Below are 19,264 nucleotides of genomic sequence, written 5' to 3'. Positions count from 1 at the left end.
TAATTAACATTTTGCAAACGGTAGGCAGATAGCAAGCTTCAACAAGTATATAGTTCTCATTGTCTATGTGATTTAATGATCCTTCTTTCTGTCACTATAAGCAGAATTCTCCAGCACCTGGGCCATGTGCAAAGTGTGTTAACATATTTACATTCAATGCTTTAACATGCTGTAAAATCTCTTACCTCCAACTCCCCAGCCAACTACCCCCAAGCCATTAATCATGGTGGTATGAGAATCGGTGCCCACCAGGGAGTCTGGAAACAGCACTTTATCCTCCTCAAAAACAACACGTGCCAGGTACTCCAAATTAACCTGAGGATGTAGGAATGTTATGACTTACTTCAATACATTAATCCAGGAAAGTTTTCTTTTTAAAGTACATATACTGGCAGTATTAATTCTATGGTTGGAACTAAAGGGCATGCTGTTAACAACAGTAAAGAAAAGACACTTTCCAAAACAAATTTTTATTGCAATATTTCAATCAGGTAAGATCTTTTATTAACCCATACAGTTGATACAAAATAACACATGCATGTACATTCCTAGTGACGAAAGAAAGTGAGGCGAGTGAAATCATTAGGATGTGATGAAGCTTGGGTCACTGGAGCAGAGGTGCAGGCAAAAGAGCCTACAAAATATTCTCAGCACCCATATTAGATTATGATTATAATCAACAGCTCATTTTTCCATAAGTAACACTGCAGATATCATCACATAAACATTAAAGAAAAGTGTAACATCACCTTCACAATAAATACCTGTATTACAAAAGTTATTAAACAGCTAATATCAGCCATAAAATCTTCATCAAAATTTACCTAATGATAGTAGATTTAGATAAGCCTTTAATATATTTATGTTGCTCACTAATACACACTCTTAAAGAGGCCCTTTGTGTTTAATAGTTTTAAATCATCTACCTGCTCTTTATGATACACCCAACAATTATCCAACAACTATGTCCAAAATTTTCATGGCTTCCCTGTGTGAATGGAGAGTACACTTACAGGCTGTAGTTTACATGTAATTTCTACCAATGTACTTTTTTTTCATTTCTATTGTGGAAGGTTCTGGTGATTTACCTCCAGAAAAGATGGATGAAGACCACTAAATGTACTACAGGTCCGCCATCACAAATCCGGCAATCAGTTATTCGGTTCCTTCAGTTATTCGGCACTAATTTTGGCTAGCATAATTTCAAATTTCCAGGGTCACCACACCAACCTGCTGGTACTGCTTGGTGGCGCTACTTGCTGCATAAGTCATTCCAATTTCTTTTTCTCCATTTATTGTTTTAACCTGCTTACTTTTAGCCCTAGCCATGGTTCCAATGAATAAAAGAAATGCTTCTCATTATGTAGAACACCTACACAGTACATTATCCATTAAAGATAAGGTGGCTTTGAAGCCACTGTCGGTTGCCATGAACTCAGTCTCATGAAGCAGGAGAATATGCTTTATTATTACACTAATATCAACACTACAGCTTATTTGCCTATCACAATTGATCTAATATGACATAATAAACAATATAAATAACATAAAACTTGTTAAATACTCCAGAATAAATAATATTTGGCATAACACCGAGCAGTTCGACGGAGGTATGAAGAGGATATGGTATACAAATACCATTCTCCTATCCCTGTCTTCGTGGCTTGTATTAGAGAAAACGGAGTGTAGCACAGGGCTGTCATATACACTCGTACTGCACCATAAACATTAAACAACAGTTATTTTCTCTCTACAGATTATCACACATAGCAGCATATGTGTAAAGAACCTAGGATAACCCAAAAAACTCAACGTGGCTTATTTTTAGTACCTGGCTTGGGTTAGCCATATATGATTTTTGGTGAATATTCAATTTCCAGCCAGGGTAGAAACATTAGGCATGCTTCTTTACACCTGTTGTCTATGTTTACCCATCAGTAAATGGGTACCTGGGTGTTAACTGATTGGTGTGGGTGTTATCCTAGGACACTGACCTAATTTTCTTGAAATACTCAGCATAACAAGCGGCTTTCTATACGGTAGTATGTCACTGATGTCAGCTAGGCCTGTATACCTTGTACATGTACGTGTAGTAAATAAAGATATTATTATTATTATTATTATTATTATTTTCTCAGTTGTTTGTTGGGTTATCTTATTCAAACTTGGGCAATATATGATGGAAAGATACTTCTTAACGTAAACCAACAATGAAACAAATCAGACCATAAATAGCAGAGTTCACTTCTCAGCCACTGGCGGCCGCTTAGAGGTATATTTTTGTATGTTTTTTATGGTTATATTCTCATTTTTTCAGTCTCATTTGATAGAATGAAAGATATATTACAGAAATAGATGTGATTTTGATTGCTTTCATGACGAAAAGTACCTTGAAATTGCGCTCACAGTAGCGAAAATGTTCTATTCTTTAGCGAATCTCAAGAGTATACAATACCTGTCCGCCTGCCAGTCCAATACGCAGTCAAGAATGGATTGACATTATTTATACAATTTTTACAATAATGCAGTAGTCTGCATAACAGTAAATCTTCTATTTTTTTGTGAATAAAAATTCCAAAGAGGGGCCTGTAGCCATGACTAATGAACAGAGAAAATGTTATTTTAGTGCCAGGAATGTCTGCGTTGTTTATTCTGGACCCTATTTTGAAATTGGCATCTGTTGAAATTTGTGTGAAATCGGCCAAACTGCCAATTTCTGACCACTTTATTGAGTAGTTGAAATAAGTGAATGGGCAGTTTCTTGTAGTTTAACCTCAAAAGTCGAACGTATCACATATCGAACGTTTCGAAAATAGGACCATTTTTTCAGACAAACTGTGTCCCTATTATCGAACGTGCCCCTATTTTGAACCACCGGGTACAGGACCTGTCTGCCGGCCCGCTCTGTCCGGACAGACTAGAAGTAAATAGTTGACAGACTAGAAGTAAATAAGTTCATTCAGGTATACACAAATACAGTTACATAGATTATCATACATAGCAGTGTATGTATAGAGAACCTAGGATAACCCAGGAAAGTCAGACAAAGTGACTTATTTCCAGTACCTGGCTTGGGCTTGCCATATATGATTTTTGGTAAATTATTTCCCAGTAAAAGTAGGCCTTAGACAAGGATGTGTGATGTCACCGTGGTTGTTTAATATATTTATAGATGGGGTTGTAAGAGAAGTAAATGCGAGGGTCTTGGCAAGAGGCGTGGAGTTAAAAGATAAAGAATCACACATAAAGTGGGAGTTGTCACAGTTGCTCTTTGCTGATGACACTGTGCTCTTGGGAGATTCTGAAGAGAAGTTGCAGAAATTGGTGGATGAATTTGGTAGGGTGTGCAAAAGAAGAAAATTGAAAGTGAATACAGGAAAGAGTAAGGTTATGAGGATAACAAAAAGATTAGGTGATGAAAGATTGGATATCAGATTGGAGGGAGAGAGTATGGAGGAGGTGAATGTATTCAGATATTTGGGAGTGGACGTGTCAGCGGATGGGTCTATGAAAGATGAGGTGAATCATAGAATTGATGAGGGGAAAAGGGTGAGTGGTGCACTTAGGAGTCTCTGGAGACAAGGAACTTTGTCCTTGGAGGCAAAGAGGGGAATGTATGAGAGTATAGTTTTACCAACGCTCTTATATGGGTGTGAAGCATGGGTGATGAATGTTGCAGCGAGGAGAAGGCTGGAGGCAGTGGAGATGTCATGTCTGAGAGCAATGTGTGGTGTGAATATAATGCAGAGAATTCATAGTTTGGAAGTTAGGAGGAGGTGCGGGATTACCAAAACTGTTGTCCAGAGGGCTGAGGAAGGGTTGAGGTGGTTCAGACATGTGGAGAGAATGGAGCGAAACAGAATAACTTCAAGAGTGTATCAGTCTGTAGTGGAAGGAAGGCGGGGTAGGGGTCGGCCTAGGAAAGGTTGGAGGAGGGGGTAAAGGAGGTTTTGTGTGCGAGGGGCTTGGACTTCCAGCAGGCATGCGTGAGCGTGTTTGATAGGAGTGAATGGAGACAAATGGTTTTTAATACTTGACGTGCTGTTGGAGTGTGAGCAAAGTAACATTTATGAAGGGGTTCAGGGAAACCGGCAGGCCGGACTTGAGTCCTGGAGATGGGAAGTACAGTGCCTGCACTCTGAAGGAGGGGTGTTAATGTTGCAGTTTAAAAACTGTAGTGTAAAGCACCCTTCTGGCAAGACAGTGATGGAGTGAATGATGGTGAAAGTTTTTCTTTTTCGGGCCACCCTGCCTTGGTGGGAATCGGCCAGTGTGATAAAAAAAAAAAAAAAATTCTCGGTTGTTTGTTGGGCTATCTCATTTAAACTTGGGCAATGTATGATGGAAAGATGCTTCTTAACATACAACAAAAACATAAAAGACGGACGATAAATAAAGGAGTTCACTTTTCAGCCATTAACCGCCTCTTTGCAGTATATTTTCGTATGGTTTTTATAGTTGTATTCTCATTTTTTTTGGACTCATTTGATAGAATGGAAGATATATTACAGAATTAGACATGATTTTGATTGCTTTCATGATGAAAAGTACCTTGAAATTGAGCTCAAAGTAGTGGAAATGTTTGATTTTTGCCGATGTTCAATGAACTTTGTGTAAGTCAAGTTGGTTAATTTTATTAAGTGTATTCTAACCTAACCACTCTGTAATCCGGCAAACTCAGTAATCCGGCACACTACAGATCCCAATGATGCTGGATTTGTGATGGAGGGCCTGTACAGTACTCCTATAATGACGAAGAATCACTGTCAAGAACGGATGCATTCACGTTATGATATAAGACATTACCAGGTGAATCAAGGTGACAAAGATGCTGGTTTTGCTGTAAGTCAAGGTAACGTTTCTTACTGTCTGCTGCATCTAGGTAAATACTATGTTGATTTAACTGCAAAACTGCATGGCTGTTCAGAATGAGATCTCTCTCTCTTTGGAGAAATGTACTGGTTTTGAGCATACTTTAGGTGATGATGTAAGATAAGGTTTGTTTGGATTTTTAACCCAGAGGGATAGCCACCCTAGACAACCCAAGAAAGTCAATGCATCATTGAAAACTGTCCGTCTTATTTCCATTGGGGTCCTTCAATCCTGTCCCCCAGAATGCAACCCACACCAGTTGACTAACATCGGGTACCTACATGCTTCGAGGTGAACAGGGACACCAAATGTAAAACATCTGGCACAAGTGGAAACAATGTTTCCACCTGTACCGGAGATTCAACCACAGACACTCAGTGTGTAAAGTGAGAGCATTGTCAACTGGGCACGGGACAATGTGGTATGCTTCTATACATTCTGTTACCCAAAAAATTAAAGGATGAATGGCTCATGTCTACTCTGGTCATGGCTAGTCTGAGTATGTGAAATTCTGTTGGTGTCCTGGGAGCCTCTAGTGTTGAAGGCTATGTGAGAATGTTCGCTGGCTTAAGCTAAACCTCCTAAAATATTGCAAACCTCTCAATTCTAAATATATTACAGCCGATAAAAATTGTCCAGGGATGCAGACACAATAAGTTAGCCGGACTTATGTCCTGGAGGTGGGAAGTACAGTGCCGCATTCTGACGAAGAGTGGGGATACTACAATTTGGAGGGTCACCCGAACTATGATGTCGGCAACCTTCCGGCAAGACAGTGGCAGTGAAAATGTTTCCTTATATGTTGATCCACCCAACTCTCAGTGGTAGACAGCCAGTAAAAAAAAAAAAAATCCATTTAGGTGAGGAGTTAAGTAATGCAGTTACAGGACATGTAAGATACTGCATGCTGGCTTCACTGGACATATTTTGATACAAGTCCCTTTACATCCAAGGCAGCCGCTAAGACAGACCTTTCATTACTATGGTAAAGACTTAGGTAGTAATAATAATAATAATAATAATAATAATAATAATAATAATAAGCGTGTATGCACCTGGAGAAGAGAGAAGTGTAGAGGAGAGAGAGAGATTTTGGGAAATGTTGAGTGAATGCATGGGGAGTTTTGAATCAAGTGTGAGAGTAATGGTGGTTGGGGATTTCAATGCTAAAGTGGGTAAAAATGTTATGGAGGGAGTAGTAGGTAAATTTGGGGTGCCAGGGGTAAATGTAAATGGGGAGCCTTTAATTGAGCTATGTGTAGAAAGAGATTTGGTAATAAGTAATACATATTTTATGAAAAAGAGGATAAATAAATATACAAGGTATGATGTAGCACGTAATGAAAGTAGTTTGTTGGATTATGTATTGGTGGATAAAAGGTTGATGGGTAGGCTCCAGGATGTACATGTTTATAGAGGGGCAACTGATATATCGGATCATTATTTAGTTGTAGCTACAGTTAGAGTAAGAGGTAGATGGGAAAAGAGGAAGGTGGCAACAACAAGTAAGAGGGAGGTGAAAGTGTATAAACTAAGGGAGGAGGAAGTTCGGGTGAGATATAAGCGACTATTGGCAGAAAGGTGGGCTAGTGCAAAGATGAGTAGTGGGGGGGTTGAAGAGGGTTGGAATAGTTTTAAAAATGCAGTATTAGAATGTGGGGCAGAAGTTTGTGGTTATAGGAGGGTGGGGGCAGGAGGAAAGAGGAGTGATTGGTGGAATCATGAAGTAAAGGGTGTGATAAAAGAGAAAAAGGTAGCTTATGAGAGGTTTTTACAAAGCAGAAGTGTTATAAGAAGAGCAGAGTATATGGAGAGTAAAAGAAAGGTAAAGAGAGTGGTGAGAGTGCAAAAGGAGAGCAGATGATAGAGTGGGAGAGGCACTGTCAAGAAATTTTAATGAAAATAAGAAAAAATTTTGGAGTGAGTTAAACAAGTTAAGAAAGCCTAGGGAAAGTATGAATTTGTCAGTTAAAAACAGAGTAGGGGAGTTAGTAGATGGGGAGATGGAGGTATTAGGTAGATGGCGAGAATATTTTGAGGAACTTTTAAATGTTAAGGAAGAAACACAGGCAGTAATTTCATGCACTGGTCAGGGAGGTATACCATCTTTTAGGAGTGAAGAAGAGCAGAATGTAAGTGTGGGGGAGGTACATGAGGCATTACGTAAAATGAAAGGGGGTAAAGCAGTTGGAACTGATGGGATCATGACAGAAATGTTAAAAGCAGGGGGGGATATAGTGTTGGAGTGGTTGGTACTTTTGTTTAATAAATGAATGAAAGAGGGGAAGGTACCTAGGGATTGGCGGAGAGCATGTATAGTCCCTTTATATAAAGGGAAAGGGGACAAAAGAGACTGTAAAAATTAGAGGAATAAGCTTACTGAGTATACCAGGAAAAGTGTACGGTAGGGTTATAATTGAAATAATTAGAGGTAAGACAGAATGTAGGATTGCGGATGAGCAAGGAGGTTTCAGAGTGGGTAGATCAAGTGTTTACATTGAAGCATACATGTAAACAGTATTTAGATAAAGGTAGGGAAGTTTTTATTGCATTTATGGATTTAGAAAAGGCATATGATAGAGTGGATAGAGGAGCAATGTGGCAGATGTTGCAAGTATATGGAATAGGTGGTAAGTTATTAAATGCTGTAAAGAGTTTTTATGAGGATAGTGAGGCTCAGGTTAGGGTGTGTAGAAGAGAGGGAGACTACTTCCCGGTAAAAGTAGGTCTTAGACAGGGATGTGTAATGTCACCATGGTTGTTTAATATATTTATAGATGGGGTTGTAAAGGAAGTAAATGCTAGGGTGTTCGTGAGAGGGGTGGGATTAAATTTTGGGGAATCAAATTCAAAATGGGAATTGACACAGTTACTTTTTGCTGATGATACCGTGCTTATGGGAGATTCTAAAGAAAAATTGCAAAGGTTAGTGGATGAGTTTGGGAATGTGTGTAAAGGTAGAAAGTTGAAAGTGAACATAGAAAAGAGTAAGGTGATGAGGGTGTCAAATGATTTAGATAAAGAAAAATTGGATATCAAATTGGGGAGGAGGAGTATGGAAGAAGTGAATGTTTTCAGATACTTGGGAGTTGACGTGTCGGCGGATGGATTTATGAAGGATGAGGTTAATCATAGAATTGATGAGGGAAAAAAGGTGAGTGGTGCGTTGAGGTATATGTGGAGTCAAAAAACGTTATCTATGGAGGCAAAGGAGGGAATGTATGAAAGTATAATGGTACCAACACTCTTATATGGGTGTGAAGCTTGGGTAGTAAATGCAGCAGCGAGGAGACGGTTGGAGGCAGTGGAGATGTCCTGTTTAAGGGCAATGTGTGGTGTAAATATTATGCAGAAAATTCGGAGTGTGGAAATTAGGAAAACGTGTGGAGTTAATAAAAGTATTAGTCAGAGGGCAGAAGAGGGGTTGTTGAGGTGGTTTGGTCATTTAGAGAGAATGGATCGAAGTAGAATGACATGGAAAGCATATAAATCTATAGGGGAAGGAAGGCGGGGTAGGGGTCGTCCTCGAAAGGGTTGGAGAGAGGGGGTAAAGGAGGTTTTGTGGGCAAGGGGCTTGGACTTCCAGCAAGCGTGCGTGAGCGTGTTAGATAGGAGTGAATGGAGACGAATGGTACTTGGGACCTGACGATCTGTTGGAGTGTGAGCAGGGTAATATTTAGTGAAGGGATTCAAGGAAACCGGTTATTTTCATATAGTCGGACTTGAGTCCTGGAAATGGGAAGTACAATGCCTGCACTTTAAAGGAGGGGTTTGGGATATTGGCAGTTTGGAGGGATATGTTGTGTATCTTTATATGTGTATGCTTCTAGACTGTTGTATTCTGAGCACCTCTGCAAAAACAGTGATAATGTGCGAGTGTGGTGAAAGTGTTGAATGATGATGAAAGTATTTTCATTTTGGGGATTTTCTTTCTTTTTTGGGTCACCCTGCCTCGGTGGGAGACGGCCGACTTGTTGAAAAAAAAATAATAATAATAATAATAATAATAATAATAATAATGTCATCTTTATTTCTACAAGCACAGTGGAACCTCGGCTTGCTTATGCCCTAGTCTGTATATAAAACTATAGTAATTCTCTATAAAATATATTTTTTTTTGTTAATCTTTCCCATAGGAAATAATGTACTTTCGCTTTTCATTTTGGGCCACCCCACCTCGGTGGGATACGGCCGGTGTGTTGAAAGAAAAAGGAAATAATGTAAATCCAATTAATCCGTTCCAGACACCCAAAAATATTAACAAAAAATAGATTTTATAGATGGCCGACTTGTTGAAAAAAAAAAAACTATAGTTTTACATACAGACTAGGGCATACAAAAACTGAGGTTCCCCTGGACATGATATAACTTATACAGACCTAGTTGACATCAATGATATATATGTACTATATAAAAAGCCCCTGGTTATGCAGAGTATTTCAGACACCTTAAGGTAACATTGTCCCTAGGATGCAACCCACCCCATTCTGGTAACACCCAGGTAACTACTTACTGCTAGGTGAACAAGGACAGCAAGTGTCTTAAGGAAACATATCCAATGTTTCCACCTGTACTGGAGATCGAACCACAGACTCCCCTATGTGAGCGAAGTGTGCTACCAACTGAGCTACAGGACAGCCTCACTCTCAACAAATTACGTATTCAGATGATTCTGCCCCTCCTTCCTTCCCAGCATCACCTTATACCATCAAGTATTCATGTACATAATCTACTGAGTTTTCTAAGTACAGTATATAATTTTTCCTCATAGGTTACAGGGTCTTGGAGAAAAATGTTCAGGTATATTCTGTATGTGATTCTGCTACAAAAAATTGTTACTGGTATTGTAAAATACATCATACCCTTAGGTGGGGTATGTCTGTTCTATAAGGCACAATGCATTAATTCATAAATGTGAAATCTAATAAATTCTCACCTGATGCACGATGCCAGAGCCAGGAGGGACAATTAACAAGTTCTTCAGTGCCTGAGCGCCCCATTTGAGAAAGACAAAGCGCTCATAGTTACGCTCAAATTCTATCTCTTGGTTTTTTTGTAATGCACTCGACCTGAAGGAAGATTATTATTTTACTAAAGGCTTTATAACTATATTACATGAGCATGTAAATTCTATTCAAACATATGGGCAATGGTATTGTCAAATATGATCTACGTAAATAATAGTTCACTAAATCAAAAGTGTAAGTGTAATTTATGTAGGATGGCCTAAAATATTTGCTTGGGATTCTACATCTCATCTTACTTGCCACACAAAGAAAGATTTCTACATGAGCAAAATTTTTAACCCTTAAACTGTCCAAACGTAGATCTATGTTTTTTCAACATCTGAAAGTATGTAAAAAAATGTAGATCAAAATGTAGATCACATATTCAATATATTAACCCAGTTTAAGGGTTAATATCATAAAGCAATGGAAAAGGGGATGGTGTGAAGAGACACCAATAAAATAAGATATGAATTAGAAGGAAAAGTGACAATGAAATGATCCTCTAAGTTTGAGGATGCAAGAATAAAGCCGTCACACACTAATTAAAGAGTTACACATTATGTTTTCAACATTACAAGACTCATGCAAACCCCTATTCTCCTAAAATATCTACATAAATATGCACGCTTGTGCAAGCCAATAATTTTAGTCTTAGCTTTACATCAATATTATTGTAAATGAAATAACTACATGTGCTAAAATAGTATTTTCACTGTGCCAAATAGCCATCTAATGAAATGGCTACCCACATTCCTATTTGTATTAACAACAACATTTAAGTCTTCAAGTCCTATTATAAAACAAAACAAGCTGTCTTACTCGTTAATTTTTTTTAGCTTTTTTGTGTAAAGTGCATTCAGAAATCCTATTCACGTCACTTTTTTGAAGCTATAAATACAATATCTCATCATGATAAATCTTGTTTTGTCATCATTTCATAAAAAATTTGTTCACATCTGCTTGGTGGGAAATTAAGAGTTTCACTAAAAATATAAATCAACCAATCTCTCTGCGACAATAATTTCTATAATACAGCATATATTCTTATATTTTGTGTTCAGTACATACTGTGCATAAAATGAATCACAGTAGAAATATTTTAGATTATTTAGAATACAGTACGTATTTCAATCCAATATATGAATTATAAACTAATATAAATAAATACACGTTTATTTATACACACTCATTTGAGTTTTCTTTGATTTTATCTTAGTTCTTGTTCTAATTACTTTTCCTTTTATATCCATGGGGAAGTGGAATAAGAATCTTTCCTCCGTAAGCCATGCGTGTTGTAAGTCAACTAAAATGCCGGGAACAATGGGCTAGTAACCCCTTTTCCTGTAATAATTACTAAAAAGAATAAGAGTATTTTCTTTTTGAGGATTTTCTTTCTCTTTGGGTCACCCTGCCTCGGTGGGAGACGGCCGACTTGTTGAAAAAAAAAAAAATGAAATTTTTAATATAGTATGCTCGTTAATTCCACAACTGTAATTCGTTTTCTATAACTTGAGATTCAAAATCTCATTCCAAAGTTAGTCACAGGAAAGCAACACAACAGCAATATGCAAAATACCCATTTGACGCACAGCAGGATACTTTCCCCTCCATGCTTGTTTTATTGGAAGGCCTAGTTTATTTATTTTATTTATTTAGTAATTTTAGCATACATAGAGAGGTACAAAAAAATACAGGTAAGAGCAGCATGCCAAAGTCACTTATATGCATAGCATTACGGGCTGGCTTAAAATTAGCTTAAGATTAACTAAGCAATGATGAAATCAGTGATAAAACATTATTGTAAACAGATAACTATAAAGCACAAATGAGTATTACAAAGACAGGTCATATGGTTGCATGCATTGCTGTACATTCAGTCGAATGGAGTATTCTGTTAGGTAGTGTATTTAAAAAAATAATAAAGTTAGATTGGGTCCTAGGTTTAACACTTGTGTGATATAATTGTGAGTAACATTTAGGATATACAATTTATAAGGTTCAGTTATTCAGTATTTATTTGGTTTTGAGTGAGTAAGTGATCTTTGAGAAGAGACTTGAATTTATAAACAGGTAGTGTTTCTTTTATATTTACAGGTAATGAATTCCAGATTTTAGGGCCTTTTATGTGCATTGAGTTTTTGCATAGCGTGAGATGGACAAGAGGAACATCAAAGAGTGATCTGTGCCTTGTGTTATGGTCATGTGTTCTGTTGAGGTTGGCAAGGAGATGTTTGAGGGGAGGGTTAATATCAGAGTTAAGTGTTCTATGTATGTAATAGGTGCAGTAATAAGTATGGATGTTTTGTATGGTGAGTAGGTTGAGTGTTTTGAATATTGGTGGAGTGTGCTGCCTGTTGTGAGAATTTATCATTCTAACTGCAGCCTTTTGTTGGGTAATTAGTGGTCTGAGATGGTTAATTGTTGTTGAGCCCCATGCACAAATTCCATAGGTGAGATAGGGGTAAATAAGAGAGTGATAAAGGGCCAGGAGGGCTGACTGTGGAACATAGTATCACTCCTTGATGTAAACACCTGCCCATGCTGTGTTGCCTTCTGGACACGTCCTATACCATACTCTCATATTTATCAGTTAATTTTCATTTTTTTCATTGCCAAGCTCTGACTTTGGATATTAACTAAGGCATCCATAAAAGAATAGCAGTGATGTTGAAGGTGCCAAGAAAATAAATCATGAGACTATATCCAGTGTCAATGCCACAGATAATTCGGTAAATGAAAGAAGGGGGTAAGGCTATGAAAGAGAGAATGATCAACAAAGTCAGGCATGGGTGGTAGCAATAATGAGGTGAATAAGAACTGATGGCTGGGGGAATGTAACACAGGATTTGGATCCCAGAGAAAGATCTAATCTAGAGCTAGGGTGGGAAGGGGAAGCTTTAGTTGTTATTTAAAGAGGCAGATCAGATGCATGAGGGCTATATGGTTTTTATATGCTGATTGTTATAGCAGCATTTGGTGAATGCTACTACAGGAGAAGGCTGTCAGAACTGAGGGAAGAATCAGAGTCTGCCAGGGGTTTAGAAGTGCATGTCAGCTCCTATAAATAAAAATATATTTATTTTCCACGGCACATTTGTAATACAGAAATTGTTTTACACTAGTTTCTTACATGGAAAAGCCTACAGTTAGGCGAAACATTTTCAGCAGACAGACTAGAACTTAAAATTACATGACATTGATTAGCTAAATGTAGATAAGTGACAGATGAGTTTAAACATAATTCGGTTGTTTAAAAATAAAATGATCAAAGACAATGCTTGTTCTGAAGAACAAAACTATTTAAAACAGCAATGTTAATATGGATAACAGTAACACAAAACAGCATTTATAAATTGAGCAACAGAATTTTTGGGGGTTAGAAATAAATACGAGACCAGAAGCACACAAGCATAATTGCGGACTGGAATTAGGTAGGCAAACTACATTCGATATATTTGGCTTTTATTCAATCTTCATAAATTTCATCAAGTTCAGAAAGTGTTTCTTGACAATATTTTGAAACAGCTGGAATATAATGAACTCTCAGAATCTTTTGCTAGAGTTCAAAATCTTTAGGGTTTTTATATGCGTTTCTACTTAGATGGAGTCAGACATGTGGAATATCAAAAGAAGTACGTATATGGCTCTTGCCTTGCGTCAATCCATTCCATTGTAGCTATTTAACAGAAACTGTATATGACATACTAGTACACAGGAAACCAGGCTGTATTCAATGAACAAAATACGTACAAAAATTTTTGCTTCAAATTGGCCAAGAACTGCCATTATAGTGCTCATTTCTACTGTTTGGGTTACCTACCATCTCCTCATTCTGGGAAACAATCTAGGATCAGGCAGGTCCATGCAGTGCATCATGGGAAACCGTTTCAGAGGCACATGCATACAATGCATCCATGACTTTCCACTATCAGCTTCCTTCCTAGCAAATAGGTTGTGAAACTGGCAGAGGGATACCTTATTTGTTCCAGATTTATTATAGTTTCTTGATACATAGTGAAACTGTTAGAAAAATCTGTACTGTACACAGATTTTTATCCTAGGATAACCAAAATAAAGTTAAACAATATGATGTGCAATATTGTCATGTTCTCAGGACTATCACACCTTGAAAGGTTAAAAAGGGTTAGGAAACTGCAGGAAAATACCTTATTTATTCTTAATTCATGACAATTTTATGATACTAACTGTGGGATTTAGCTTAGGATAAACTAAGAAAATTACGAAATGAAAGACTAGAGATTAAACTGGAAGGAGAGAGTAAGGAGGAAGTGAACCACAGAAATGAAGAAGAGAACAAAGTGGGTGGTGCACTGAGGCATCTGTGGAGACAAAGAATGTTATCCATGGAAGCAAAGAGGGGGATTGTTTAAGAAAATAAGCCATACCAACACACTTACATGGGTGTGAAGCACGTGTAAATATGCCAATGTGAACAGTGACAGAGGAATAATATAGGAGTGGAGGTTCTGATGAGAAAATAAACAACTCAAAGTCCAGATTCTAAAGTAATGGAAGACTTGCAAACAGAGGAGTCAGTCTAAGTGTTGACAAGGTTTGACTCATTAGTATTTAGATGTAAGAAGATAAAAGTGGTGAAGGGAGAGTGATGAGAGGAGAAAACCTCTTTACAGGCCACCAGAGGACTTGGATTCTTTATTTTGTACATTAATATACCAATTTTTATTATATAGGCAACAATTTCACACTCTCCAGATTAGAAAAATATATAAAACACAAGTGTTTGTAAACTGATGATTCAAGAGTTGCTTCTTTCACTGTGTTGTCTGGTCAGGTTACTATGATGCTCATGTAAACAGGCTAGTAGTTGCACTATCTTCTAATATTATTTCAAATAACTAGTGCTACTATAGGTAGTAGGTTGGTAGACAGCAACCACCCAGGGAGGTACTACCGTTTTGCCAAGTGAGTGTAAAACGAAAGCCTGTAATTGTTTTACATGATAGGATTGCTGGTGTCCTTTTTTCTCTCTCATAAACATGCAAGGTTTCAGGTACATCTTGCTACTTCTACTTACACTTAGGTCACACTACACGTACATGTACAAGCAAATATGTACACACCCCTTTGGGTTTTCTTCTATTTTCTTTCTAGTTCTTGTTCTTGTTTATTTCCTCTTATCTCCATGGGGAAGTGGAACAGAATTCTTCCTCCGTAAGCCATGCGTGTTGTAAGAGGCAACTAAAATGCAAGGGGCAAGGGACTAGTAACCCTTTCTCCTGTATATATTACTAAATGTAAAAGGAGAAACTTTCGTTTTTCCTTTTGGGCCACCCTGCCTCGGTGGGATACGGCTGGTGTGTTGAAAGAAAGAAAGAACTAGTGCTAATATGTGATTTTCTGTTGTCATCTACCGTACTTATAATTAGCCTTTATTGGGTCTCTAACCCTCTATTATCAACAAGAGCCTTTAATGATTCTCTTGAATTTTGCTTATTAAATAATGGCAGCATGCCCATATGCATATCCATAAATGTGTGCATGTTTAACCTGTAAACGGTCCAAGCAGATCTACGTTCACATGTGTAGTGCTCCAAAAGTAGGTCTAAGTTTTTCTTAAATATTTTCAAATATAACAAAAAAAAAAACGTAGATCAAAGTTTTTTACATGTTTTCAAATGTAAAAAAAAAAAGATCTACTTTTTTTACATACTATCAAATGCTGAAAAAATGTATATATACGTTTGGACCGTTTACGGGTTAAGGATCAGTCAACAGAGACCATGGATCTTATTGGCATTCCAAGAGACAATGTTGCTAACATTAAGCAAGCATGCTTCAAAATTTGCTCCAATATAGATGGCTATAAACAATATAACAAACTGAGGCTCAGAACTGTATTGCAAACTAAGGAGTAAACTTAATACTAGAAGCTTAGGTGACAAAACTATATTATACACTTAATACCTTAGGAAAAAATTTTGACGATTCTCTTGTTAACAGCAAAAATTTACTGAAAATGAGCAAAACTGCAGCAAGCATGAATAAATGCACATTCATTTTTATATCTACAGAGTGAACAAACTTTACAAAAGGAACACCATTCAAAAGTTCTACTCCTATCTGTTAACCATTTTATTTTACAAAGACAAAAAAATCTTTGGATCCCAGTTGTGTACTGCCGACAACACTGAACAAGACATGTTGCAGAGCAAGCTTTTATTGGGATTTGACAAAAAGCTCAACATGAGGTAAAACGTTGCCTCAAAGGCTTGTTCTGTAATGTTTTTTTCTTCATGAGAAAAACTATTAGTGAATGACGAAGTCCTATTCCTTTTATCATCAATGCATAATCTGGCAAGTGCAGGTCTCGGCACAAATTTAACATTTAAATCAAATGTGCAAAATCAGTATATTAAAACTCAACATTTTGTGTTCCAATCTTAGCACAGTCTTATGCATCAACATTCAACACTGACCAGTCTTTGTACTCTGTCTTAAAATTTGTACGTTGTATTTTGTCTTAAAATTTTAGATACATATTGTATGTTGTCCAAATTATTTAACTTATACAGTACATTAATATTAAATACCAGTGAAAGTGCTAACCAATAAAGCTTTGTCTTAGTATGCAACACGAGAACAAGAGGTGCTAACCATTCAGACTGGCGCTCGTGGAAGGGGCACACTTCGTCTTGAATGGGTATCCCAGGAACGTCAAGAGGCGAAGGCAATGATGACACTGAGAGTCTTAACGAAGGAGTTGCTGAAGTATCAGTCCTGGTACTAGATGTATCAGATACACTTACAGCAGAATTATCACATTCTTGCTTCCTTAAAGTGAAAGGTCTTTGTCTTAAACCAGGGAATCCTCTTGGTCTAAGTGAAATGTCTTCTATATCTACACTACGATGACTCTCAGAGTCAGGGAGTTGGCACTGATCTGGAGTGGTAGGCCGACTACCAGGTCTACTACTCTGATGCATGTATGGAGAACCCATGTAGTAGCTTACAGGGCGCTGTATTCTATTTATCTGGGCAGGATGTGGGGTAGGGTACACGGGAAGATTATAACCAGGAACTACAGTTGTACACGGAATAGCTTGTTGCTGATAACTGAGAGTATTCCCTAATGCTTCACCCAAAGTCAAATGTGTCACCATGGCAGGAAGTTGGTGAGAAGTTGTAGAAGCAGCAGGCTGGAACTGCCATGGTTGCTGCACTCCTACCATCACAGATCCTGACACAGATGCAGTGGGAGGCATAAGGTACACTTGTTGTGAAAAACTTGCAGGTAGGGAAGAATATACTGAGGGACTGGCTGGCCGAGAATGCACCACAGGGGAACCTGGACGTGACCTTGACCCTTCAGTGTGAGGTCCACGTGAACGATGCAACCTGGAATATGAACGACTACTGGTCCGTCTCTCTGACATGGCAGTTGAAACACAGCCCGGCTGGCCATAGTTCACACAACGACCACAGGACTGACCGGTTAAAGTGCCCCCACCACCAGGGTCGTCCCCTCCACGTCTGCAGGGGAGAGACACTGTCAAGATGCTGCCTCAGCCAAAAGCATCCTTATTCTTAGAACATACACATCCTCTACAAAATGAACATCCGTATTTAGTTCACATTACAAGGGACAAACATTAATGAACTATGCCACGAGCTTGGCTCCAAGGCTTCTAATGTTTACCATCTCTAAATTCAAGAGACCCTAATATTCAAAAGCAAGTATTTTATATTTAAATAAGATACTTGTTATATTTAATCATAATAACAAAATTCAATTCACAACCTTTCATTAAATGACAACTAAATTCTGAACATGCTGACAGAATAACCACAATATACAACCTTTATCATCTTACCATCAAATATTCAATGTCAAGTAATTTTAAGCTCTGGTTTTAAGTCTTTCCAACTACATGCTTTTCCAATTACTATTTATTTATTTATTTATTTAATTTTAAAATACATTGTATGTATGTATGTATGTATGTATGTATGTATGTATGTATGTATGTATGTATGTATGTATATATATATATATATATATATATATATATATATATATATATATATATATATATACACGTACGTACGTATATATCATATATTTTTTTTTTCAATAAGTCGGCCGTCTCCCACCGAGGCAGGGTGACCCAAAAAGAAAGAAAATCCCCCAAAAGAAAATACTTTCATCATCATTCAACATTTTCACCTCACTCACACATAATCACTGTTTTTGCACAGGTGCCCAGAATACAACAGTTTAGAAGTATATACGTATAAAAATACACAATACTGTATAGGCATATGACAGAGTGGATAGGGAAGCAATGTGGCAGATGTTGCAAGTATATAGAATAGGTGGTAAGTTACTAAATGCTGTAAAGAGTTTTTATGAGGATAGTAAGGCTCAGGTTAGGGTGTGTAGAAGAGAGGGAGACTACTTCCCGGTAAAAGTACGTCTTAGACAGGGATGTGTAATGTCACCATGGTTGTTTAATATATTTATTGATGGGGTTGTAATAGAAGTAAATGCTAGGGCGTTTGAGAGAGGGGTGGGATTAAATTATGGGGAATTAAATACAAAATGGGAAGTGATAGTTACTTTTTGCTGATGATACTGTGCTTATGGGAGATTCTAAAGAAAAATTGCAAAGGCTAGTGGACGAATTTGTGTGTGTGTGTAAAGGTAGAAAGTTGAAAGTGAACATAGAAAAGAGTAAGGTGATGAGAGTATCAAATGATTTAGATAAAGAAAAATTGGGTATCAAATTGGGGAGGAGGAGTATGGAAGAAGTGAATGTTTTCAGATATTTGGGAACTGACGTGTCAGCGGATGGATTTATGAAGGATGAGGTTAATCATAGAATTGATGAAGGAAAAAAGGTGAGTGGTGCATTGAGGTATATGTGGAGGCAAAAAATGTTATCTATGGAGGCAAAGAAGGGAATGTATGAAAGTATAGTAGTACCAACACTCTTATATGGGTGTGAAGCTTGGGTTGTAAATGCTGCAGCGAGGAGGTGGTTGGAGGCAGTGATGTCCTGTCTAAGGGCAATGTGTGGTGTAAATATTATGCAGAAAATTCAGAGTGTGGAAATTAGGAGAAGGTGTGGAGTTAATAAAAGTATTAGTCAGAGGGCTGAAGAGAGGTTGTTGAGGTGGTTTGGTCATTTAGAGAGAATGGATCAAAGTAGAATGACATGGAGAGTGTATAAATCTTTAGGGGAAGGAAGGTGGGGTAGGGGTCATCCTCAAAAAGGTTGGAGGGAAGGGGTAAAGGAGGTGTTGTGGGCGAGGGGTTTGGACTTCCAGCAAGCATGCGTGAGCATGTTAGATAGGAGTGAATAGAGACAAATGGTATTTGGGACCTGATGAGCTGTTGGAGT

General features: G+C 37.7%; 1 protein-coding gene across 2 annotated transcripts in view; it reads right to left on the bottom strand.

Annotated features, from left to right (window-relative positions):
• The window catches only part of LOC128698412 (cytoplasmic aconitate hydratase), a 200,069-nt gene that overhangs the window by 120,629 nt on the left and 60,176 nt on the right, over positions 1–19,264 (bottom strand). Inside the window, exons 6-8 of one of the 2 annotated variants that reach the window (XM_070094166.1) lie at positions 16,518–17,393; positions 9,809–9,941; positions 186–315 (exon numbers count right to left, since the gene is read on the bottom strand). In XM_070094166.1, the coding sequence (XP_069950267.1) occupies positions 186–315; positions 9,809–9,941; positions 16,518–17,393 (1,139 nt within the window). The remainder of the gene's footprint in view (positions 1–185; positions 316–9,808; positions 9,942–16,517; positions 17,394–19,264) is intronic. The other variant, XM_070094168.1, reaches the window with a different exon arrangement.

This window comes from Cherax quadricarinatus, chromosome 44 (genome assembly GCF_038502225.1).
Source record: "Cherax quadricarinatus isolate ZL_2023a chromosome 44, ASM3850222v1, whole genome shotgun sequence".
Taxonomy (NCBI): domain Eukaryota; kingdom Metazoa; phylum Arthropoda; class Malacostraca; order Decapoda; family Parastacidae; genus Cherax; species Cherax quadricarinatus.
The sequence above is the reverse complement of the archived record's forward strand: the minus strand, read 5'-3'. Positions and strand labels throughout refer to the sequence as shown.